The 27,593-nt window shown below is 36.4% G+C and overlaps 1 protein-coding gene across 1 annotated transcript; it reads left to right on the top strand.

The window, feature by feature from the left end:
- The first annotated feature begins 1,098 nt into the window (after positions 1-1,098).
- On the top strand, positions 1,099-25,706 carry LOC128017175 (fibroblast growth factor 14-like). Its single transcript, XM_052602425.1, has 4 exons — positions 1,099-1,219; positions 7,532-7,635; positions 20,116-20,314; positions 22,110-25,706. The coding sequence occupies exons 1-4, from the start codon at positions 1,168-1,170 to the stop codon at positions 22,244-22,246; spliced, it is 492 nt and encodes a 163-aa protein (XP_052458385.1). The 5' UTR covers positions 1,099-1,167; the 3' UTR covers positions 22,247-25,706.
- The last annotated feature ends 1,887 nt before the right edge of the window (positions 25,707-27,593 follow it).

The raw sequence follows: 27,593 nt of genomic DNA, 5'->3' as shown, positions 1-27,593 counted from the left end.
TTCATATACAAGCTTTAGCACAGTGACATCTCATAATATTGCCTTACCCTTCCTGTTCAATTACCACTGTCCCGTGCTGTTTTACACAGATCTCCAACAGACTGCTAGGAACATCCCTTAACAGCTGTTATAGTTCATTTGAACATCTATCACCTCACTTCTACTTAAAAAAAAAAAAAAGCCATAAGATATTTTATTTGATCTTTTTAATTTTTAGTAAATTTTCTATAGCAGAGCTGACAGCCCAAAATGTCCCTTTTGATGTGGAAGTACCACGGTACAGTGGTATGAGATGTGACCGACCGTGGTATGCAGTATACCATGGTACTGAATGATTACTATATTGTCCCATGATATTTAAAGGTATAGTTCACACAAAAATGAAAATGATGTCATCATTTACTCCCTTTTGTCATTGCAAACCTGTATAACTATCTTTCTTCTGTTAAACTCAAAATAAGTTGACTTCCATTTGTATGGTCCAAACATATAATGGAAGACAATGGGAACCTTAACTTTTTTTTGTTACACAAAGAGTGAACTATTTCAGAACTGTCATTTTGGGGTGGACTCTCACTCTTTACTTATTTTGTCAGTTTTTACATAGATCAGTTTGAACAATTCTTCTGTTTTGAATCTCTTTCTAGAATGAGTTTAGATCATGTTATAACAGTTCACTGAACTCTTTTGTGTAGTTTGTTTTGTTGGTGCTGTAAACTCTGAGAAGAAAAGCAGATCAAAGACAGAGAAGCCCTGAATGTTTTGTTCTGGTTATTACACCACAGTCTATTGTCCAGTACAGACAGACACAACTTCTCATCTTCCTGTGTGCTTGTAAACATTGATGCTTGTACTTGAGTTTGTTATGGCTGACACTGTTCAAGTCTTTTGAGGTAAGCTGTAAAATTAAAGATGCATCAACTGGTTTGAGTTTATTAGTGTGTGTGTTTTGGTTTCTGTCTTTCTTTCTTTTCTTTTTGTCATCCTGATTTAACCTCCACTTTCTGTTGTACCATCAGCATGTATCTTTCAAGATTTTCAAGAGTTTCCTTTTTTTTAGCATACATAGGCACAATGTTTAATGCAAATGTTCTCTCTTTTTTCTCAGAGCCTCAGCTGAAAGGTATTGTCACACGTCTGTATTGTCGGCATGGCTTCTACCTGCAGATGTTACCCGATGGCACCTTGGATGGTACAAAGGACGAAAACAGCTCCTTTTGTAAGTGTGTGCACGTAGATATGTGGGTGGGAGTGTGTGTCTGTGCGAGCGCTCAAATCTTTTTTGAACACATTTTAAGAGCTTTAAAAAATCCTGTTAACCTTACCTGAACTCACTATCACATTACAACCCAGAGATTATAATGGCAAACAAACATCAGTGTGGCAGGTCTCTCTCTCTCTCTCTCTCTCTCTCTCTCTCTCTCTATATTTTTTTGTTCAGAGGTTGCTCTATCATAGCCCAGGAGACCTATGGAGTCCTTGGACAAAGTTTAGAGCTGAACTGGTTCATCTTAAATTCATGAATGTGAATTTGAATTGAACTGGTCACAAATGACTATCTATCTATCTATCTATCTATCTATCTATCTATCTATCTATCTATCTATCTATCTATCTATCTATCTATCTATCTATCTATCATCTATCTATCTATCTATCTATCTATCTATCGATCTATCGATCTATCTATCTATCTATCTATCTATCTATCTATCTATCTATCTATCTATCTAGCAATTTATATATTGTCCTGTTGTGCTATCTGTCTTTATGGCCTATTACTTTATTCAAAACATTTAAAGACTTTTTTATCCCAGTATTCAACACTGTCTTGCCAAAAATGTTTCTTGTAAATTCAGATTTATCCTTCCCTTCAAATTTGAAATGAAGGTCTAAATGCAAAATTATTTTATATTCAGGAACATAACTGACATCTGATTCCAGTTTTGGCATCTTGGAAAATCTGAGCACAGTTAAAGAGGCCGAGAAGAGGCACATGTGAGATGACTCGGCTCTTTTTTCAAAAGAAAACGTGTGAGGGGGAGGCATCAGCAAAAGGACTCTTTGTTTAATTTCATTGCTGAAAATGATAATAATTTTTTTAATATTAATGAGATCTCATCTGCTACTTTTTATTTCCTAATGTACCTAATGTTCCGTTCCTAATGTACAGTATAGGCTCTCCTAAAATACGCAGCACTCTTCTCATAAATTACATGTTGCCCTTGTGAGACGCATTTCTGAGCACAGCTAAACAGATGCCTCATAATGTCTTTTTAATATGGGAACATCATAAACAAAATAAAACAGTCAAATCCCACAAGGTTTTTCCTCTTTTTACTGCAGATGTCTTGAAATCTTTCCAGAGGCTAAACATTTATGTCAGTTGAGGAAAGGGTTTTTGTAAGTGTTTCTATCCATAAATCTTGCATAACAGTGATTTAATGGTGGCTTTTCAGCTGATTCAGTGCAGGTGAGGTGTGTGTCCACTGTAGTACTTTAGGATTGACAGCGGGGAACTATCTGGGAACAGCTGTGTGGTTTGTGTTGGAGACAGTGTAAAAGTTAAATAACTTTTTTGTAGAGCTAATTAAAAGGTGAAAGAAAAAGAAAGCAAGCAGCCGAGCTGTATGATTGCTGTCTAGACTTTATGGTTATTATATACAGATTGTGCACTGAGGTGAGAGAAAGGTGAAATTGCGGTGTTAACTGATGTATAGCTTGCTTTGCTTCCTGAAATTAGGCTTGAACCCGTTCTGGAGAAAGGCTGTGTTTGGGTCAGGATTGGTCAGATGTTAGAGGTGTACCATCTCATTAGCAGTGAGGGGGTCTCGGTGAAACTGCTCTTTATGCACCACACTGCAGAGTATGCTAATCAGTCCCAAAAACTGCCAAATCAGCACAGAGAGAGAATAAATAATTAACATGCTCTGATTCATATGAGGAACTCCTCTGTTATAATGGTTTACCATTCCGTCATTAAACAGACAAACAACTTTCATGCTCTGTTCCATCCTGATAACTTACATTCAGAGACTTTGGAAACTTTCATGGTCGGTTAGCATGTAATGCAACAGTTTACTAAGTGATGAGGCGGTCCAGCTCAGTGGAGAAACTACAGTTTGCGACTAAGAACTTTGTTAACACAAACTATGGCTTCCGTTGTGAAAAATCCTAGATGCTGAATTGACTTGCTTTTTATAGGATACATCACAAAAAGTAGACACTGTAGTTGGTGGCTGGCTATGCTGATGGATTTCAATTCAAACTGAAATACAAGTTTACTTGTTTTGAGCTACCCAATCCTACATAGCCTTTCCAGCGTGCACCTCTCTGATCTTTATATTGGCCTCAGAATCGGGCCTGACCTGAAAGCCTTCATAAAAACTCAATTTGCATGCATAGGCTCCTGCAAACATGCTAGTTATTTGTGAACAAGGTTAGTAATCTCTGTGAAGAGGGTTCATGTTCATGAATGAGAGTTCATGTTCTCCAATTTATCTTTAAGATACGGAACATCATTTTGTCTTTTATCTATTCAAGCAAACTTTGTAGTTTTACACAGATTAGCACCAGAACCCCAGATGGCACAGTGCTTGTCCCTGCAGTTCCCAGTGAAGCCAAAAGAACAGCTGGTATTGCAGTGATAGGTGTTCCATCACAGAGCGTGTGCCCCGTTGGAGGGAAGGGTATGGACTGATGGACTGGTACTCCTCCTTTCATTTTCATCTTCACTTGAACCACAGGTTGATTATGTAATGTCTTAATGAGTAAGTGGGGGAGGATTGATAAGATGTCTGCTGTGTGTGTGTGTGTGTGCTCTCCTCACCTTCGGACACTGAACATCTTGAGCTGATCATGCATTTCACCCTTGCTCAAGTACTTACAAATGAAAAAAATTAGAGAGAGAGAGTCAGGTGGAGTTTGGTTTCTTTGCAATTAAACTTGATTCCTTATTACAGCATTGCTGTACCTTTTTGCCTCACCTTTTCCTGGTCTCAGAGCCCACATAGACAATGGCAAATTATGGGCGGAATAACACAATTTTAAGATTAGATTAGATTAAACTTTATTGCCATTGCACATGTAAGGTACAAGGCAACGGAATGCAGTTAGCATCTAACCCAGAAGTGCAATAAGCAGTAAGATTCAGTTTTCTGTATGGCTGATCAAACAGTAGTGCAAGTAATAACAAGTGTAACTGTTTTTTTTTTTTTGTTGTTGTTGTTGTTGTTGTTGTTGTAAACCAGATGTAGTGATGAGGAGGGGTAAGGAGTGTGTGTGTGTGAGTGTAGGGGGGTGGTGGAAGTGGGCAGAATTCAGTAAAGAGGCAACTGTAGGGAAAAAGTTGTTCCTGAGTCTGCTGGTCCTTGTCCGGGGGTGACGTGTTACACCCAACACTGGTGAAGACCCGTGCAAACTGCTTTGCACATGCCTTGAGCACACGTCCAGCAATGCTGTTGGGGCCAGCAGTCTTGCCTGCGTTGATCCGGCTCAATGCAGTGTAGACGTCTGTGGAGGTGAGTTTGAGGGTTGGTGGTCTGCTGAGAGTGTGATCTTGGTGGCCGTCTCCTTGCTGTCACTGTTGAAGCGAGCATAAAAGTCATTAAGCTCGTTAAGGAAGGAGACGTCTGTGGCTGTTGTAGTGGAGTTGTAAATTCTGGGTCTTTTTTGTTTTGTTTTAAATGTAGGAATGATAACTCTACATTGTTGTGCTTTGTTTGGGTGGAATAATATGATAATATGTTTCCATTTCAAAGTGACTAAAATAAATATCTCACAGTACATATGCAACTGTATTACTTGCAATCTCAGCTTTTCAAGTGCATCTTTTATCTCAGAAAGTTTCTTTATGGCTTGCAATGTGAATTTTTATCTTCTAGTTTCAACTTGACCTATCATAATTGTAACTTTATTTCTAGTAATTGTGACTTTATATCCCAGCACTCTGACATTTATTTCTAATTTCCATCATCTAACAATTATTTGTCTTTCTGAGCCAGTGATGGCAATAGTCATGTTTGGTAACAAGAAATCTGGATGGCAACTAAATGTATAAATATTTTATGTGTGAATGGTGCTATTTATATACACAATTGTGGGCCTTTTTTGTTTTTTGTTTGTTTGTTTGTTTGAAATAACTTTATTCAGCAAGGATGCGTTATTTTGATTAGTATACTATAGCAATAATAAAGGGACTTACAAAAAATATATATTTCAAATAAATGCTGTTCTTTTGAACTTTTTATTAATCAAGTAATTGAAAAAAAAAATTGGATCACATTTTCCACAAAAAATATTCAATATTTATATTATATATATACTAGCCTATAGTGCACAGAAGAGAAGTGACAATTGTATTTATCTGCAGTGTGTATATGGCCAGAGGCAGACCGAGAGAATGATTCTAAAAGAGCAAGAATCTGGCATTGTTTTTTTGGCACACAGAAAAGGTTAACCAAAGAGGACAAGACAGCAGTGAAAAAGAAAAGATGGTGTGGGCCAGTGTCTAGACAGACTATCATAACTGAAAGAAAGTTTAAACAAAGGCAAAATACAAAAATGTTAGTGAAGTAATGCAACTCTGTTTTATCCTGTAAGTGCCCATCTGGTGATAGACATTTTTTAGAAGCATCTGGCAGATATGGTCAACTAGAGATGAAACATACAGCAGATATCATTTCCTCAACACTGCCCCCTTAAGAACACTTAAATGTACAAAAAGTTTTACTAATGTCATACCAACATTTAATGACTTCCCTCCAACCCACCGAGGAGGAAGGGAGGAGAATGGAGTTTGAGAAAGAAAAACTCTTTAACAGACAGCGAGGTGTCAGAGCTTTTGATGCTGAACTAACACGATGTGCTGAATATCCCTATATTGAAAGAAAGAAAGGATTCTCCAATAGAGAGAGGGGATGAACGACAGGCGAGTTTTGTGCCCTGACCCTTATCCCATCATGCCTAGCACAGATAGACTTTGACAGAGGCATTGATTTCGTTGTGTCTCCAAAAGTCACCAAGGCAATAAATAAAGCTTGACAGTCAGTCTTCGCAGTGATGATTCAGGGTGACAAGACACAACATGTAAACACAGAGACAGTCAAACACACTGAAGCCAGTGCATACCTTCAAATGTTGTTTAAAGTGTTTACCAAGTGTTTAATTGTCTTTGGATGGACATGCATTGATACATTGAAGTCTAAGGTGTGCCTGGAATGTGTCTGTGAAGATTCAGCTCAAAATATCCCACAGATTATTAATTATATCATTTTGAAAATACCCATTTTGAGTTGAAGCAAAAACATGCTGTTTTCATGCGTGTATATTTAAATGCAAATGAGCTGCTGCTCCCCACCCCTTTTTCAGAATAGGGCTGTGCCTTCACAGTTTGTGCCTCGGATACTCTGCCAAAAAAAAATTGGGTTTGGTTTTGATTATCATGTCTATTGCACTGAAAACTTATCTGCATATTTTTAAAAACCGTATTTTTAAACCATACAGTTTAAACGTCTTATATGCAGTTTTCTGAGTGCGCACATCTGAAGCACGTTAATAGGAACTGTCTTTCTGCATGTGAGTACTCTTTTTGTCTTTGTGTGCTTATAGAAATTACATGTTTATATTTGATTCATTTTTATTTATTCATTTAGCCACTGCCTGTAATTGCATTAAAACATCTTACCTCATTTTATCTTGACATCTTAGTGTGAAAGAATATTTCTTTTCAAAGAACTCATTACTGTGTTCCCAAGTTTTCGCTGTTTGTCACATCAGCTATGCTATACTTCATCTTTTACTACTGATGCAGTCATAAATCTCCTCTCCAGTGATTTTTATTTCCAGGTTGTGAGGTTTTGGGTTCAGATGAAGTCTGCATTGTCATGCCTGTGGTTGTCACAGCACTAGGAGGGTGCTACTCAAATCTGCATCGCTCCCGTTGAGACACATTGCCACAGGCCATTTGTCAATACTGCTAAAGTCAACATGTCGCTCAAGACGTTTTCCACCAATGGTCCCGTCGGTCAACACTCCACACCAAAATAGACACACTCTCATCTGCAGCGCAAAAGGCTTATGGATGAGCATGCACAACCGCCCCGGTGTCACACAGAATGCACACGCTTAAAGCTAACATCCCAGTTTTGGAAACACTGGAAATCCTGTTGGCTATGGCTGGCAGAGTGATGGCAGAGCAAAGAGTGAGATGGAAGGAGATTTCTCTGTTTCTCTTTAATGTGCCTCACCGAATCTGAAAGCACATTTTACTATAGGGTCTGTAATTTCAGGAGGTTTCTGCTGAAACTGTCACCTTGGGTGCACTGGAGAGAAATTCTCATCCTTCATAACACGCTGAAAAAAAAAAAGAAATATTGAGAATCGTTCATCATTTATTTCATATAGAGCAAAATTTCAGACTGTCCATGCTGATGTTAAAAAATCATCTCTCTCTCTCTCTCTCTCTCTCTCTCTCTCTCTCTCTCTCTCTCTCTCTCTCTCTCTCTCTCTCTCTCTCTCTCTCTCATTGCAGTGCTGTTCAACTTGATTCCTGTGGGTCTGAGGATAGTCGCCATCCAAAGCACCAAGACAAGACTCTACATAGGCATGAATAGCGAGGGCTACCTCTACACATCAGTAAGTCATACTCATCAATACTGTACAAACCTTTCCAGGTCTGTTGTAAAACCACTGGTGAAAAAGCTTCGAAATTTTCTAAATTAATACTATTTAATTGAAACATATATATATATATATATATATATATATATATATATATATATATATATATATATATATATATATATATATATATATATATATATATATATATATATATATATATATAAATGCCATATATAAAGTATCAATCAAACCAACGTTTGGAATAATTCATGATTTTTTATGTTATTTAAAGTCTCTAATGCTCACCAAGGCTGCATAAATTTGATCTAAAATGCAGTACTGATCAAAAGTGTCAGTAAAGATGTTTAGAATGTTACAAAAGGTTTCTATTTAGACAAATACTGTTAAGCAAATTCAACATTTAAAGGATTTTAATAATTTTATAACTTTTATAAATGTGATTTTAAAATTTATTTTACAGTTAATTTAAATTGTTATAATATTTCACACTGTTTACACTCAGCCTTGCAGCCTTGGTAGGCATATAAACAATTAATACATCTGATTTACTTTCCCTGGTAGTGTATATAAAAATTATAAATATAATTTTATTTGAATAGTGACCTGAAAATAGCCTTAAATATTAGGGGGGTAAATATTTCATATTCAGTTTAATTTATAAATCGCTATTGGGGTGAAAGGTGGTGACGATTATAGGGGCCCACGGCTGAGGGGTGATCTCAATAGTTCATTTATGTAAGTGAGTACAGCAAAATAAAGCGAACTGTGAAATATTATACCCTTTTTTTTTTTTTGTTAGATGATTTTGGAAATTAGAAATAAATGTCAGAGTGCTGGGATATAAAGTCACAATTACTAGAAATAAAGTTGCAATTATGATAGGTCAAGTTGAATCTAGAAGATAAAAAGTCACATTGCAAGACATAAAGAAACTTTCTGAGATAAAAGATGCACTTGAAAAGCTGAGATTTTAAGTAATATAAATTCTTCATACAGTGGACTAACAGTGAAATTGATCAAAACAATTTGGGACCAAAAATGATTCAGACACTTTGACCTGACCATGTTTTTCTTTAATTGCTAATTAACCACAGACTAAAAAAAGTAAACAATGCTTAGTATTGATAGTTGTGTAAATATTGTCATACTAACAGTTGTCTAAAGTTTTGTTTGATTGTAATCCAATACACACCTTTCTATCAAAGTTATCTGACATTATCAAGAGGAATTTGTTCTGACACAGTTTAACTCTGAGTTCTTGTCATATTTTATTACCATGTTCCAAACTATAGCAAATAAACTATGTTAATGTAAGAAATGTTGAAGGTATCTGAATACATTTTGGTTTGACTGTATATTTTTGTTTTACACTGAAGACTATGCAGTGCTATTTTACATTTTATTATTCATTTTCTGTACTTGGACACCTACAAACTTTAACAAGCTTAAACATTGTGTACAAATAAAGAACGAAAATACAAAAAATAAAAAATTTTATACAGGACCCCACTGGTACAACCTGAACCGGGCCCTGCAAACCCCAGCTACAGCCCTGCCCTTTACATAAAAGTTTTCACAATCCTAAAACTTCAGAAGATTTTAAATTGATTTTAATGAGGTCTCAGAGATTGTGACTCAACTGTATTATATACTCATAGAAACTATACACATTATTTCATGTTCTTTAATTATGTGTCAGGTGCTGATAATGAAGTTAACTGTTGTGTGTTTGTGAGTGTGAGTACTGTTGGCCTCAGCTCTCTGTGACACTCCATTAGTCTGGCCTATATTTCTCTCTACCAGTTAAACTTTTGTAAGACATGCTTCTACTAAGAGATGCATTGCTTTGCAGTGTAGATGCATCTTTATTCTCTCTTCTTTCTCTATCCATTCCTCTGATCCATTCTCTCTTATTTGTAGTAGAAAAGAGTATTTCTTTCATCTTTAAAGTAGATCATAACACGATGAACTGTGCCCCCATAACATGCTATGATATGATAAAATGTATGAATTATATCATTGCATGGACAGCAGAATATCAAACCAAATGCTATCTGCACACAAATACAGTAGCGTTAGATTGCAAAAAGATCTTCACTTTTCTTCTAAAGCCATTACTTCTAAAATACTGGACTCAAAGTTTTTTTCTTGATCTACTAAGTCTGGCAACCAGAACATGTTGAAATATTTTTCTCGTTTAAATTATTAACTGTGTATCTATTTTGTACTTTAAATCCAACATTCTTTTTTGTCAAATATTTTAAATTAAAAGTATGCATGTTCTTTCAACACCACTTAATTTGATACTATTTTGTTTTGTGTAATGCAGTTTCTTTTTTTACTCATGAATTTTTAAGTGCACCACAAGTGTTCAGATAGTGTTTCTGTACTAGTATCTGCAAAACCCATTGTAAATTTGAGTTTATATGTATAGTTAACAGATTTTTTTCTAGGTCCAGATGCATAATTTTAATTTGAAATAATTAATAAAATATGAAATAATAAAATAATAACATAAAATGATAAAATCTATGGTAACCTAAACAATTAGTGAGATAAACCACACACACACAAAAAAAGTATTTATATCAGTTATTACACAAATTACAACTGTTACTTAGTTGTGAGCTCAATAAGTGACTCATTTCTAATCTTTCCCTATCATGTATCCTTCTCTCACACAAAAGAGCACAAATACATTTTCTATCTCTCTTTTTCTCTACTCTTGCAAAGAGAGCATCTGTAGAGAATGTGTTCCCCTCATGAGAAGAAAGTCGACCCATTTTCCACTGAGGGAAATGACCATACCTGAAAAAAAGAGAAAATCCCTATCCTAGAAAACCTCATGCAGAGCGACCTCTTTTTCTTTTCTCTTTTCTGTGCCTTAGTCTAAAGAGCTGAAATTGCTCTACCTGTGTTCTTACTATCATCTTCTTTTAGCATGATACTTTAAACCAGAGACTAGTGTGAAGCCAGTGAAGCATGCCACAAAAAGCAATGCAAACAGGAGACAGCTTGCTCCTGAGCTTTAAAATATTCTGAAACAACAGAGCCAAAACACATATTGTTGACTTTTGAAACATTATGTGAGGAAAGACTCGTTTACTACTGTATACTGTGCTGTGAGAAGAATACACAAAGCTAAAATAAGATATTTTCTCTGGATTGAATCAAGGTGCATCTGAAATTGCATGCTATCGGAGTGGGTGCTTCATTTGATGTGGAACAAATTACCTGAAAGTTAAAAAAGTATGTTCTATATAAAAAGAATGTGTGCAGTATGAATGAAATCAATACTACATCCACCATGTTGGCTTTGTCATGTGACCTTTCACAACTCCTCTCCTGTGGACTTCAGAATCTCGATGGAAGTAGATGGTAGTTTATGTATGTACTTTTTGTCTATTGTTTTACGGAAACTTCAGATTCTACTTATTTCATGTATTTTTTTTTTACCTAGTAGTAAGTAAACATATTTGGAGACATGGTTAATCTACAAAATCACTTCAAGGATTCAGATTTGGTTGCAAATCTCCAACATTTTAACTGTGTGTGTGTGTGTGTGTGTGTGTGTGTGTGTGTGTGTGTGTGTGCGCATGTATGCATGTGTGTCTATTTTTTTGAGAATGTAAAAAAGCAAAAAGTTTTCTGTTGGTGTAGAGTAATAGAATATATGGTTTGTACAATATAAAAACCCTTATGAGGATAGTAAGACGTGTGTGTGTTGCATAACAGGATTTGTTCACACTCCTTCACAAAGGCACCTCTGTGTGTGTGTTGTAGGATCAGATGACCCTGAACACATGACCTCTCCCTGTCACACATACTTGCCCTAAACTCGGAGCTTATCAATAATTTATGTTTTCTAGTGGCTGACACACTTGGACAGAGCCCTACACAGGGACTAAATCACTCACACACACACACACACCTACAGCCTCTTCTCTCTCTTCTTCATGCTCGTACAACTTGTACTACAACAACTACTGAGTGATGGAGCCTAGAAAATGTCCCTAAAATTCAAGATATGGGGCAAAACGTGTTGAGATTGTGTCTCATTTACATCACATACAGTAGTTAAGAAATATCACACAAGAAGTAGGCTAAGTGCAATATCACACGAGTGCAAATATGTGATACACATCTTATACAAAAGTTCATTTAGAAGTTAATGTTGTGTTATTTTAGATACAATGTTGTCTGTTTTGCTCAGTTTTGCAAACCAGAAGAAGATAAAGACAAAGCAGAACTGACAAGAGAAGGCATGGAAAGCACAGCCCATCATTCACTTTCCTAATTGTTTTTTTTTAGCATTTATCTCGATCATTCATTCTCTCCTTTTCTGCCCTTCTCTCATATCTGTTCGGTCATTGTCCAGTGATGCCCTGTTTACCTTTCATGCACTCACCGTTCATTCCTGTCTGAGGTTAGATCTGCTGAGAGCTGTATGTAAAGGTTATGGTGTTTGAAAAACTCTGTGTCATTGCTTTGTTTTGTGTTGCCTGAAGGGGACCACTAGAAATTGATTTCTGATAAAAAAAAAAATAGTGCTTTGTCTCTATAACTTGACCCATTTTTTAAACTCAACACTCAGTGGAAGCCCTCACGAGCCAGGAACACAAAAAGACACAGAAAGAGAAGGTGGGAATAAAACAGCACACACAGAGAGATGCATATTTGCTCTGATAGAGGTGACCTGACAGAATTGGGCAGATTTTGTTAAACTCACCAGCTTTTTCATGACAAAGTTTTAAAAGATACTTGGAATGAAGGTTTAATATAGTGGCCATGACATTTAACATATTTAAGCCATACATTCCTTTCAGTTTTCCTCACCCTTTGTTTCCTTCCTCATTATTTTCCTCATCTCCTTCTTCTTCCCCTTTACAATCATTTGCTGTTTTCCCTTTGCAAATCAAGATAAGTTCAGTAGTTTTTTGGTATTGTTAGCATTGCTGTTCTTTAAATACCCATAAAGTTGTCAGACACTGCACTTTAAAATAATCACATTATGCTGCTTTGCAGCCTGAAATGAAGATGGACCCAGTTTTTGTTTTATCCAGCTTTATTGTAACTTATAACATCCAAGTGAGCGATACAACTCCAACATATCAGAAAGAAAGAAATAAAGTTGGAAATGGAATTAAAAAATGACTTGTAAACTCAATAGGGTGTAGCTAATCACCTTCTCAATAGCACACAAAGCTATTTGTCTTTCAACTGTGATCAGATGTGGTCATTTTGATTGGCTCAGCAAGAAAAGAGCTTTCTTGGAGCATTTCAGTCCTTGGTAGTGCAACTAAAGCAAACAATCAACTATGGGTAACAAGCCACTGTCAAAATATATCTGGGATAAAATTGTGGACAGAGTGAAGTCAGGAGAGTGATATAAAAATATTCTAAGTCTTTGTCAATGCCTAGAAGCACAGTAAATTCTGTTATTAAGTGGAAGGTATTCGGTACAACACAAACCCTCCCTGTATCAGGACGTCACTCTAAACTGGATGAAAGAGCCAGGAGGAAACTGGTCAGAGAGGTAACCAAGAGGCCTACAGCAACTCTGAAGCAGCTGATTCTTCACAACTCTGAAGCACAAATTCTCCACAAATTTGACTTGTATGAGAGGGTTGCAAGAAAAGAGTCAATCCTCAAGAAAAGTCACATGTAGTCATGACTGAGCCAAAACACATCTTGAAGATTCTGAGACAGATGAGAGCAAAATGGAATTATTATGCCTCAACACCAAATGATATGTCTGGCAGAAATCCAATTCAGTTCCTCGTCCAAATAGCAGCATTCCTACAGAATTCATGTTGGTATTTTTAAATGCACACTGTTCTGACAAGCTTTGTATAATGATAATAATGTTGTCTACTGTATAATTGTGTGGATCTTTGATGCATTGACTCTGCATCACATGCACATAGTTGGAAATTGTTTCAGTAAGCATGACTGAACACCAATAATAAGCCAAAGACCAGTGTTGTAGTCGAGACCAGCTCATTCGAGTCCGAGTCCAGATCGAGTCCAGAGAGGGTCGAGTCCGAGTCAAGACCGAGTTCAGAAAGGGTCGAGTCCGAGTCAAGACCGAGTTCAGAAAGGGTCGAGTCCGAGTCAAGACCGAGTTCAGAAAGGGTCGAGTCCGAGTCAAGACCGAGACCAGAGAGATTGGGTCTGAGACAAGACCAAAAGAAATCTTCAAGAGTATGTCAAATGTTTGGTGGAAACACTAAAGGTTAAAAGGGCCACATAGTATGTGGTGTAAAGGTAATTTTATTAGTATTATGAAGTGTTACTTGTCAATATTAAGTGCTCATTTTCACATAACATCGTTGTACCACTATACACATCCATATAACCTTTCTAGTACACATAATATTACTGTACGACTCTATATTGTAATTCTACATAACACTTCTAGTACAAGTAACATTACTGTACCACTATACCTGTAAATGTTCAACTGTAACAGCTTTTACATAACTTTTAACCTTAAAGCTTAACTAATGACTGCTACTATCCTTACAATGTCTTGGATTATGTGCACTTTAGATGTTGTGAAGATTACAGATGGGCATAATTACTTTTCAAAAAAATAAGTGAGGAGACCATCCAGCTACCCAACCAAGCACGATGTGGTCTCATGATCAATCCACCCCAACTAAAAACTCTCTACTGGTGCAGAGGAAGCGGGGACTGACAACAGTTACCATTTCATCACTTTCTGTAACAGCAACGGATAATCTAATGCTAATTTCCCTGGATGGTGCATTTTAATGCAGGGTAAAATACACACTAGTCGAAGTTTTTTTAGTTACGGAGGCAGGAGGGTAACTTAAGGCCGGTGACACACTGGCTGCGTGGCGTCTCTACTGCGTGCCAGAAGCGTGGTGGCTGCTTCGCGTTTTCTGTGTCTTTACACACCAGAAGCGTGCCTGCACGCGGCGCTTGGCGCGCTGCTGCGGCTGTAGGTGACATAGAGGGAGGCCGCCAAAAAACCAGGCTCTTTATTTTTTTTATTACAATATCAAATTTATTTTTTTATTTTTTTACACACCTACTGATAAGACACCGTCAACAGTATTGACGGCAAAATAGAGTATGTTTGACAGGTGCAATATTTGAAAATCGATCATTATTAATTTATTTTTAAAATTACACTTATATCTGAATTTATGTCAACCTATAGACTTTCAAATATCAAAATGTCATGAATTAATATGTATTTTTGTACAAAATGACATATAAACATATTTTCCTAGTATATTTTGCCTGGAAATGCTTCCAACATGCACGCGTGTCGCGTGAAAAATAGGCGTTGCGGTTCTATTTCTAGCATGCGCGCGTTTTCCGCGCGGCTCGAGCCGCGCCTGGGACGCGCGTCTCACGCAGGCAGTCTGCAAGATCTAACCTGTTAACATGGGAGCCGAATTAAAAACAGACACGCCACGCAGCTGAGGCGCTTGCGCCACGCATCCAGTGTGTTGCTGACCTAACGTCTCACGTCAAAAAAAATCACCAGTCATTGGATGTGTCAATCATACATCAATTTAAATAAACATTAACATACAGTAATAATCATGAAATATTTGGATTGGGACTCGAGTGGACTCGGGCATAAGTCCGATTCCTAATATGTTCGAGTCCGAGTCAATACCGAGTCAAAATGCACACGAGTCCATGACAAGACCGAGACCATTAAAATACGGTCTCGAGACCGAGTCCAAGACCGAGTCCGAGTCTCGAGTACTCAACACTGCCAAAGACTTATAGGAGTGGATGAGCTGCAGACTTGAGAGAGCACATGTCAGGAAATGTGTGTGTGTGAAGTGTGTTTTGCTGTGTCCTGTAGTTCTGGCAGGATTATTACTCATTTCATGTATAGAGTGTTTCTGTTCCTGGTCCTCAGCACCCTGGCATTGACACTCACACACCTTTATCTGCGCCCCAGGTCCCCACACACCCACAATGATGAAATAATTAGTCTAACTGCTGATCCCGAATGATTCTAGCTGACCTTAGAACACCTACTGCACACACACACTTCCTTTTCTTATTCTTTTCCTTTTTGTACACACCTGCACTCTCTGTCAGCCCCTAAAACACACACACAGACACACTCACTTGTGACCTTGTCCTCCCTGTTTAAAATGGACTTGATTGGTCCTTAATGAGTCAGCAGTCTTTTCATTTTCTTAAAGTCAAAGAACTTAAAGGAATAGTTCACCAAAACATTTGCTGAAAATGTACTCTCAGGCCATTCTAGACGTAGATTAGTTTGTCTTTTCATCAGAACAGATCTGGAGGAATTTAGCATCACATCAATTGCTCTCCAATGGATCCTCTGAATGGCTGCCATCAGAAACGAGAGTCCAAACAGCTGATAAAAGCATCACAATAATCTACAAGTAATCTACAACCTAATCAGTGTAGATGTAATGCTACATTTCTCCAATGAAGAAACAAAGTCCTCTAAATCTTTGATGGCTGGAGGGTGAGTCACTTGTCAGCAAATTGTCATTATTGGGTGAACTGTCCCTTTAATGCCTGTGTGTAAGCTACCGCCAGTAATGTGCTGAAGGAGAAAAGAGCAAAGGAGTCTGTCTTGAAGGGGCTTGTTGTGTTATTTTGTCTTGGAAATTCCCCAATCACTCAGCTGGCTCTAGCCAAGGAGAGAGGCAGAGGACGAGCGCGCCACTACAGCTGTTATGGGGTCAGCAGTGCAGGGACGAGCAGGTGTTCTGTCATGGAAACCCACCTCCCATGCTGACCTGGGGTCAGTCTGTTGTCAGTCTTGTAATGGCCTCCGTGAGAACAGCAGTGTGCAGGGCTGTTCTCAGACCTGTGCTTGGGGAAGTTTTGTAAAGTGTCTCAAGTCTGGCTAAAGGAAGAAAACACGGCTGCTTGCTTTTATTTTTAGTGCTGTCAAATAAAAGGTGTTACTGCTGGTATCTGCAATTACAATCTCATTAGATCTCATTACAACCCAACAGCATGTTTTTAATCTTTGAAATGAACTGCAATTAATTTGACTTATTATTATGCAGTGAAATACTGCAAGAAAACCTTCTGTTTATTTATCCCCTATTTATTGGTCACCGAATCATTTGTTAAATTTTCTCCCACCTTTAAGTTCATGTGATGTCTTTCTAATGCCCCCGTCATTCTGCAAACTTGTCAATGCTCAGTGTTGTCTTAAATTGGTTCTTAGTAAGAGGTTTTCAGTCGCCTCATACCTGTGCATACATCTATCCAGCTACATCAATATCTTATACCAGCTTTTTTAGAGGAAATTCTCATTGACGTTTTGCTGTGGTCATACATTAAATCAATTTACCCTTACTAGTTAAAGATTTTATAGCCACAGCAGTGAAAAGTTGATGTTAAAGCAAGCACTTTTCACTGTATGTGTGTCTTGAGTGTGTATGTGTGCTGCTCTGAAGAGGATTTTATGGTTCTGACTTGATTGACACAGTCTCAGTCTTTCTTCTTACCCCTCTATTGGTTCCTTTCTCATCCATTTCTTATCTTTCTTCTTTTCCATCTCTTTTCACACTCAGGTTTCAAAATGAATCCGCACTCACAACTTACGATCTGCAATATATACATGGTTCAACATTTTTTCATTTGAATCGTGAATAATAGTTTGGCTCTTAATGATGTCATCTAAATAATAGGAGGAAAATACAGTAAGGCCAGATAGATAGATAGATAGATAGATAGATAGATAGATAGATAGATAGATAGATAGATAGATAGATAGATAGATAGATAGATAGATAGATAGATAGATAGATAGATAGATATTAGATAGATCTATAGATGGATAGATTAAAAGTAAGAATAATTGTCTGTACTTTACAGATTAAAGTAAAAAAAAATTGAATAAAATAGTATGCAAAATATAGTGAGAGCAAAATTTGTATATTACATTTATTTATTTTTTGTTTGTTTGTTCACTCATTTTCATTCATTTTTTTATTATTTATTTTAAATCAACCATTCTCTTTAAGTATCTTATAATATTACTGAATTTTCTGATGTCTTCAGTATTGTCAATATTTTCTCACCCATTTGTTGGTTTAAACCCATATGCTGTTAAAAACACAAAATCGGGATTTTTTTTTTTTTTTTTTTTGTTCTTGTTTTTGTTTTTTACCTATATTTATGTTTATTGTTTCTGTTCAACTACAGTTCATCTGTTACGCTCCATAGGGGACCACAAAAAGAGCAGTCCATACAGTATGTCACTATTTTCAAAGTCTGAAAAAGCATATTTGTGTTCCACGAAAAAGCAAACGTGTGCAGATTTAAAATAATATGACTAAGCAAACAATGACGAGATTTGTGTTTGTGAGTGAACTATCTCTTTAAATGTTAGTGGGAGTGTTGTGTTTGTCTAAGAGGCTGATGAGGCAGCTCTCCTGTCAAAATGCCAGTCCTCCCTCCTGACTGCTAAGGGATTCAGAGGATTCAAGCATCCAGCCTCTTCACTAACTTCATGCAACACAACATGTCAAAACTCCTTCTGTAATAATCAGATTTCCCTAAATCACACAATCCTAGATTAAAAGTGCAGTGGGGAGAGGGAAAAGGAAAGTGAGAGAGGCTGTGCTATGATGTGTAAAACTTTTATTTTTTAAGCTGGTGAAAGTGGATGAGCAGTGAAGCAATGAGGAATGAAGACTAAGTTGTCAGGACACTCACTGAGCCTTGTGTGCTGGTCTGTCACCTGCTGGAGGTTCAGAGCACTGCAGGATGGGATCCAAAATACAGCAGAGGTGGAATAAACTGCTAGAGGTCAACCTAATCCCTCTTCTCCTTTATGGAGAACAGATTTCCCTTCATGTTGAATAAGAAATAGCTATTTTTAAGGTTTAATACCACCTGATATGGCTACACCATATGACCTTAGTTTGCCCCCAAAGGGCCCAGGACAACAATGTCCCATCCTGATGACAGCTATGCATGCAGGGGCTCCTAATTATTGTCACATTGAGAGGAAGTCAGTAAGCATTACATGACAGTGTTTTAGAAATTTCTTGCATCTAATTTTATTGCACAGACACACATACTTGATCATCTTCTGTCCGCTGGAAGTTTGACTTTTACTCTGAGCTTTTTATACTGAATGGTGTTTATTGTTCGGTTCAAGCGTAGATGAAAGAAATCTATTAAAAATTATTATAATCCTCCCATAAATGCAATTCAATTTTATTGTTGATTAATTTATCATTATTTATGTATGATTTTAAGTTATAAGTTTATATATATATATATATATATATATATATATATATATATATATATATATATATATATATATATATATATATATATATATAAAATTGTAGCTTATTTAAATATAAGTTAGTATTTAAAATACTTCCTGCATTATAATAATATTTATATAATTATTATAATTAATGACGATGATAATGATGATAAAATTATAATTATTATTTATTAAATGCTTTTATTTGATAGCACACTTTAAAACAGGAGACAATATAAAAAACATTAGGAAGACGAAAAGCGTAAATCATGAAATAAAACATAAGTGAAGCATAATGGTAAATGAGTCTGTTTTATGAAGAAGACTTCATTTTAACTGAGCTTTTTTTTACCATTGAAAGGGGTTTAATGCGAATTTTAAGGATCCAGAAAAAATGTCAGCTATTATTATTCATTATTATATTAATGCATTTTATTGTAAGTATTAAATAACGTTAAATACTGCATGTAATATAGTATTATTTATAATTTATAATAATTTATTATTATTATTAATAGCTCACTTTTAAGACTGAAGCAAGATTATAAAAAGCATCAGGAAGATCAATTTAATTACAGATATGCAATTAAACCAGGTAAATTATGAATCTGTTTTATGAAGGAGGCTTAATTTTCCTTTGGTGACAGAGGGGAGTGTTTCAAAACAAATACATTAGAGCAAGAGAGAGGAAGAGGAGTGAACCCCTTATTCAGCTGCTCTGCTCACCAGTCACACCAAGGATCCCAATCAATCCTGGAAATTGGTTTGTTCCCTGACAAGGTTACGAAATGCAGGGTGGTAGAGAGAGAGAGAAAGAGAGAGAGACAAATGGGATGGGAGGAAAGAGAGAAATAATGAAAGAGAGAAGTTGGTGTTTGCTTACTGACAGCCTGCAATCTCCAGCGGGGATTCAGAGAGGCAGGGAGTTTGGCAGTGTTTGGGCTTGTGGCAGAGATTACACTGTAACGCTTAACAAAACACATGTGTTCCATAAATATGTAATAAGAAAGTGTAGTGTAAAGAGATTTCACTTCCTTTATTTACTGTTCTTCAGTACACTAGTACTGAAATTGAAATCTGAGGCCCATTTTCCTCCCATTCCATGCTCATTGGACAGGCTACATATACAATAACAGTCAGCGGCTGTTATTCTGGTTAACTCACTGTCTCTGTATTTGTGTGTATCTCTGTTACAGGAACATTTCACGCCAGAGTGCAAGTTTAAGGAGTGTGTGTTTGAGAACTATTATGTGACATACTCCTCAATCTTGTACCGCCAAACACAGTCGGGTCGAGCCTGGTACATTGGCATTAACCGGGATGGACAGGTCATGAAAGGAAATCGGGTCAAAAAGACTAAAGGAGCAGCCCACTTTCTGCCCAAGCTTATAGAGGGTATGTCTTTGTTTATAATAATAATAATTTATTTGTCATGTATTGACAGTGCATTCCAAAGGTTTGGATGTGAAGTCTGGTATGATTTATTTTCTTTTTTTTTGTATTTTATTTATCTCTTTTTGAAAGAAGTTTCAAAGCTGCATATATAATAAAAAAATAAAACACTAAAAACAGTAATACTGACACAAACTATTACTATGTATAATATGTTTTTTTTTTTTTCATATATTTTAAAATGAAATGTATTCCAATGATGATATAGTCAAATTTTCAGTAGCCATTACTCCAGTTTTCAGTGTTGTCCAATATTTCTTGATGAATAAAAAAGTAAAAAGATAATAGCATGTGTTTGAAACATAATTGAAATCTTTTGTAACATTATAAATGTCATTACTGTCACTTGGTTAGTTTAATGCATCCTTGCTGAATACAAGTATTAAAGGGGTCATATGATGTTGTTAAAAATAACTTAATTTTGTGTATTTGGTGTATTTAATTAAGTTTATAGGGTTTAAGTTAAAAACACATTATTTTCCACATACTGTACATTATTGCTGCTCCTCTATGTCCCGCCTTCTGAAACGCTTTGATTTTTACAAAACTCATCTTTCTGAAAAGTGAGGTGTGCTCTGATTGGCCAGCTATCCAGTGCTTTGTGACTGGAAATGTTACGCTCCTTAACATACTGTAATGCCGTGTTACTGGTGCGATGAGACACAAACAGTAAAACCTATTACAAACGAGGCATTTGTTTCATCCAGTGGGGACATAATTATTGATTGACTTATACTTATAATGACTTATACTTTTTACATGTGACCATAAAACCATGTCTGCATTTGTGATCAGAGAAACGACAAACAACATGCTCTACTCAACACTGCTCAAAACTCCAGTTTGAATCATAAGGGGCAAATTCTTTTAATATAAAAAATGTACTTACAGGCTGTGAGTCAGAAGCTCAAGACTGTCCTTGCGAAATTGGAATTGCCCAACTTTATAGAAACAACCTTCGTGCACAGCCTTCACAGGTTCAGGAAACAGTCCTCCGTAAAATGTGCTGCACACATCTGAATATTCAGATTTAATAGTGTTGTAAATACAGCTTAACCACTGGTTTCTAGTTGTGTAGTAGTTTCGCTTTCACAACGAAACACACAGCGTTTCCATGACATTGGCTGTGGCGGCAGCAAAAATACTACAGAGAGAATCAATGTTACTCATTCTTTCTTTGCGTGGACATTTGGGCAGTGTTGTGTAAATATTCTCACACAGTGATGTAGACATGTGGGGGCATGTTTTAATGAGTCGTTTTGGGGGGGCGTGGTCGAGCCTTAACTTTTATAAAGAATATCTCTTTTAGGAACCTCATCTATGCATGAACAGCTTGTAACACTCCAAAGAGAAAGGAAAACCTGCATCATATGACCCCTTTAATTTCTTTCAAAAAATTTCACAGACCAGAAAATGAAGGTTCTGTCATCATTTAACCATGTTGTGCCAAACCAGTATATGACTTCTTTCTTCTGTGGAACATGAAAATATTAGTTAAGATGTTTTAAAAAAAATGTCCAGACAATAAAAAGACATTGGGGTCCAATTTTGGTAGAGGAAAAGAACACTTTCATCGATTGTATGGACAAAAGAGCACAGAGAAATTTTCAAAACTTCTTCTTTTGCATTCTGCAGATGAAAGAAACTCAGGTTTTTAAACGAGGATGAATAGATGTGACAGAATTTCCTTTTTTTGGGGGTGAACTGTGCCTTTAAGAGTTTTCCCCTGTCTCTCCAGTTGCCATGTACAGGGAACCATCACTACATGACGTTGCTGAGCAAAGCCCACCTAGAAAAACGGTCAAAACGTCAGACTCCCCCGTGCATAAAAACGGCAAGAAAGACCAAGTGCTTCCCGACCCCGCAGCCTCCTAGCAGCAGTAGAAGAAACACTTTGTTTGCACGGACACACAATGAACGCCAACAGCAGCACAGGAGGATTGGTACAAATAATGTTTGTAGTCCCTCCACCAACCCTCGGAACTTTGACATTTCCAACCATGCATCAGGGCTCAGAAGACCTTTGCCAACAGGTCTAATGCCCACCGCACTTCCTTTTGGACTCTCCTGCTCCATAATCAAAGGAATACTGAGCAATAACAAGCGCACTGGTCTGTGGTCAGAGTGTGACGCCGTCGCTTTTGTGAGAACAGCAGCACCTAATAGAAAGGATCTTTGTCTTCCTCTCCTTTTTTTAGTATTTCAAGCAGAATCACTTCTTCTTGTGAAGCAATTTGTGCTTGACATTTAAATCCTCCATTTCCTTTGTTCAAGCATTCATAGATTCCACAAAAATCTTTGTGGAATTGCAAACCTTTTTCTGCTCATCGGCTCCTGCGCTGATGAGTCTGCAGAGGGTGGACATGTCAGTGTGTGTGTGTGTGTGTGTCTGCGGTGAACAGTAATACAACATAATTTGTAAAATGGCTCATAACAGAGGGAGTAGGTGTTTCTTTTTGTTCTGATAAGTCATTGCTTTTCTCATTGCAATATTCCCAGATAGCAATATCGGTACAGCTGCACTCTTTCTTCTCTCTTTTTAGCATGTGTGTTACTTTAGAGCAAGTAGATGTGCTGACTACTGAGGGTGCAAGTTCCCTAAAGTTCATGTCCCTACATTCAGTTTTATTCAATTACATTTGCCTGAGAGCAAAGGCACTTTACTCAGTCAAATGAAACAACACAAGTGCTGAAAAAGTCCATTTCTGCTTTTCTCTCTTTTGATTAAATTGGGGAATTGGACCCAAAAGGAATCATTTTGGGAACCCATGTGCAGAGTCCAAACAGACCTGTAACTTCTGACCTCAAGCTTTATTTGAGGTGTTGAGAATATCAGTATGCAAATGAAATTGTGTTTTAAGTGCTTCGCGGTACCTGGTGACACGTCGCACTTATGCCTTTGCAGTTATATTATTTACATGCATATCACCTACATTATGGAAGTACGATTTAATAATACACTACCGGTCAAATATTTGGGGTTGGTAAGATTTTTTTTTATGTTCTTGAAAGAAGTCTCTTCCGCTCACCAATGCATTAATTTAATAAAGTATACAGTATAGTGTACAGTAATATACTACAAATTCAAAATATTTAAATTTAAAATATAAATTATTCCTGCAGCCATTACTCCAGCCTTCATTGTTTCATCCAGTCACATGATCCTTTCAGAAATCATTCTAATATGTTCATTTGGTTTACAAAAACAAACAAACAAAACATTCTAAACATTATTAACCATGTTGAGAAAACCTGTGCTGCTTAATAATTTGCTGCTTAATATCATGCTACACTTTTTTAGGAGTCTTTGATTAATGGAAAATTCTAAAGAATAGTATTTTTATAGTAGTGTCTTTTTGTATTTTATAGTAGGGGTAGCGGGGTATAAAGGTCTTTATTGTCACTTTTAATTAGTTTAATGCTTCCTTGTTGTATACAAGTATTAATTTCTTTTAAAATATATATCTTACTGACCCCAAACCTTTAAATGGTAATGTGTATAATATATATAATATAATTTTGGAGGTAGAAAATGTTCCCGATTTAAATGCATAATTATTAGGGTCCCTTGTAGACAGTATTTTAGCTGGCTTATGATTTTTAGTCTAATGTTTTTTGGCTCTATTATTAGTTATATCAGAGCACATTCCCTTGTTGGTTATATCTTCACTGTGATTTCAAGTGCAAAGCTTAAACAAAATGCAAAAAATCTAACTTTTTCCCTTCTGAGTTGAATAATTTCTCATACCGTGCACCTGGTGTTGAGGAAATGATGTCTGTGATAATTATAGCTTCAGTCCCCTGCAGCAATGCATTATTGGGAGAAACAAAGTTATTAAGACCAAAGTGGAAATAACTAAAGAAATCTTAGACTTTTGGACTTTTTACTAAATTCTTCCACATTTATATCAGGTCGTCAGTCTTTCCCAGATTACAGTTTCCCTACTGCGAATCAAAGCAGCACCTGCAGGTATTTCACAATCCCTCATTGCAGAATGGTGTTTGTGGATAATGTCCCAAGCAGATTGTTTTTCAGAAGGACTGAATCAAAATGCTCTGCATCTCATAGCTTCTGGGTACACATCAATAAGACTACATCTTGATTTTTCTTCATAAATTATCAGTTGTTTTGTAGTTTTGCAAAGCAGCAATGTTCTTCTCAGACTTTTCTTAAGTCTTGCATTGCCCATTTCTTATTTAAGTTTCAATATTATCTGAAGGGCTAATTACTTAAGGTAATGCAGGTCCAGAGGCACTATACGGCAATATAGTTCAACTGAATGCCACATTGAAACAAAATCCAGTCGGCCAGACTGCAAAGGTTAAATAAATGATAAAGGAAATGTTGTATGAAGTCACAGCTGTGCTTTGATTAGCACATTCATTCAGTTTAATCTCAATTAGACCATGAAATTAATAGTTACTTTAAAATGTCTCACTTCTTCTAGCCTTCCAAACTTTTTAAATGTCACAATAGGACTTGTGCTAACTTACTGACTCAATAAAAAAAGCTCTTGTATTTGAAAGGGCTTTCTAATCCAAATATGAGATATTACTACTGGTCTTTACTTCAAATCTGTCTAATTGACACTTAACTTATGATTATAACATCCTAGGGTTTGCTTTGGGTCAGTTTGAGCTGATTGTGAATGTGTTTCTAACAGTTCGTTGGGGGGGAGAAAAGAAAAGAAGTCCTTGTCTTTGCCTTGATATATTTGGCATGCACATACAGTAAGCACCAGATCGGGTGGTTTAACAATTACTGTAATGAAACCACTCTCTGTGCACAGCTAAGTGCTTCTCTCTCAATTTCACTGCTATTTTTCAGTCATAAACAAAGAGGACAGAAGATGAAAGCTAAGGGCTAATGCTTTTCAGAAGAGCCAAGCCATTAAAACACTGTACGTGTATACAAAGATAGAGATGACCTTAACTGCAGTTTTCTAAATTTGCTAAACTGAGATTTTTGTGCATCATATTCATTTGTCTCTTCGTGTCTATTTTTTACTTTGAATGTCCTGGTCATGATGTCAGTGTTTATGTTGTCTATAGCTTTTGCATATGGCTTTCACTGCATTCAATAGTGAATCTGTCTGTTCATTGTAATTTGAAGAATCATACAGGTACTTCCGCTGTTGAGTATTTGGAGCACAGCATCATAAAGACAGGTGACTTACAGTGATTATGTTACACATTTTACACATTAAATTTATTACTAAAGCAATAATATTAACAATGCAATTACAAAGCTATCTGCAAATGGTAGTATGCATTGGTCATTGGTATTAGTGCTTAAGTAAATGATTTAATGTAACATCCACACTGTGATGCACCCCCCCCCCCCAGTTAAAGATAGTCATCCGTGTTCCACTCCCTTTTATTGACCGATTATCGATAAATGCTTTAAAAACATGTTATTTTTCTCCACAGTTATTTCAAATTGATTAAACAATACAGGCTTATTGGTTTTGTTCGGACAAGCAGCAAAAATCTGCTTTGTTCTGTTGTTGTTTATTAGTTTTGTCTGAATAGCAAGAACATAAACAAACCTATAAACCATATGGTTTGAAAACAGACATCTGCCTGGAGCTGTGAATTTAGAATTATTTTCACCGACTGTTTCCTTTTGTAGCAAACCATGTGACATTCACATTGAAGTGAATATTGAACGAGTCAGCATTTTTTGACACACTATGTGCATAAAAAGCTGCTTATGTTCTCTCATGTGCCTCATCAGTTGAGTGCTGTGGCGTAATGTCACGATAAACGTAAGCTGAGGCCAACACTCTCTGAACAAACAAATCAGAAAAATCAGATTTGAAAACCAAATTAAATTTGTGTGCAGTGTGAACAAAGCCACTATCATTTTTGTGAGCTGCTAATATAAACATTTTATTAGGTACAGTAGGATGTAAGCACCTAAGTTTAAAACATCTAAGTTTGCTTTTTTTTTTTTTTTTTATTGGAGTGTTTTAAAATCTGATTTTCTAGAAACAGTCTTATAGAAGATTGTTTCCACCACAGAATAAACATAAAAATGGAAATTGCAACTATTAACCTGACAATTATTATTTTTCTGATTGCGAGTTTACATCAATTCAAACTTTTTTTCCTCAGAATTGTGAGATATAAACTCTCAGTTTGCAAGAAAAAAAGTCATAATTGTGAGATTGCAATTACCTTTTTTATTTTTTATTCAGTGGTGGAAATGGGCTTCAGTGCAGCACATTAAAAAAAAATTGTATTGTTTTGTTTTATTTTTTAGAGTGATGTGGTTTGCTGTGGTTTGTGTCATATATACATATTTTATATTATAATATGTTGATATCTGGGCTTTTAAAAAACAATCAGACATTAGCTCAATAGCATTAGCACCGGCAGTGAAAGTAAACAACACAATTTTTCCAGACATTAAAAGTACAAACATACCTGTTTAGTGTAACTTCCTGCTTGCATTAGGAGGAGTCTGAAGGGTCAATCGCTGTAAATTGAGAGCAGAATTATTTTCAAGCTGTGTGGTTTGATTATTTTACATAAGAGAATTGTTAAGCTGCAGAGACCCTGTATTTACAGATCATCAATGTCTGTAATTGTTTCGTGTGTGTGACTTTGAGGAGTAGTCACAACCTGGTATCTTCAATGCAGCAGAAAAGACAAAAACACAACGTTCCTTCCTTGTTTCGACCAGTCTCATCCCCCAGGATACATCTCTTAGCCCTCACAACCACGCTCCCCCTCAGCTGAATGTCATTGCCTTTGTATGTGTGTGTGACCACGAGAGAGAGAAAGAGAAACTCTGCTGCATTTTAAACGCACAGACTCGCACCACATCTGCATTGCAAAGACAGCAGTTGGGTATTAGTCTCTCAGCAGATGTGTGTTGAGAGGGTGACCTTTACAAATCTGAGTTCCTCAGCTCCATCCCAGCTTTAGGATAATCACAATGTTCTCATGCTCCCTATGAGGTAACCTTTATTTGACTGCTGTTTATGTGACTGTACAGAGATGATGTTTGTGCAGAATGTGTCTCCCCGGGTCAATTTCATGTTAAATAATCTGAAATGCAGTCATAAATGCATTTTTATTTGTTTCTAAAAATATTATTTTGAATTGAATATTAAATATTTAAATAAAATTATCATTCTAAAAGTGTAATTTTTATCATAATTATAAGTTATTCTTTTGAATGGCCAAAGTTCAAATAGAAATCACTTCAGTCACT

Source organism: Carassius gibelio, chromosome A7, assembly GCF_023724105.1.
Source record: "Carassius gibelio isolate Cgi1373 ecotype wild population from Czech Republic chromosome A7, carGib1.2-hapl.c, whole genome shotgun sequence".
Classification (NCBI taxonomy): Eukaryota; Metazoa; Chordata; class Actinopteri; order Cypriniformes; family Cyprinidae; genus Carassius; species Carassius gibelio.
This window is presented reverse-complemented; position numbering and strand designations above follow the sequence as displayed.

Coding starts and splice junctions, on each gene's coding strand:
- LOC128017175 (XM_052602425.1), top strand. CDS start 1,168: ATGTTACCCGATGGCACCTTGGATGGTACAAAGGACGAAAACAGCTCC. Junction 1,220..7,531: donor GGACGAAAACAGCTCCTTTT/GTAAGTGTGTGC, acceptor CTCTCATTGCAG/TGCTGTTCAACTTGATTCCT. Junction 20,315..22,109: donor TCTGCCCAAGCTTATAGAGG/GTATGTCTTTGT, acceptor CTGTCTCTCCAG/TTGCCATGTACAGGGAACCA.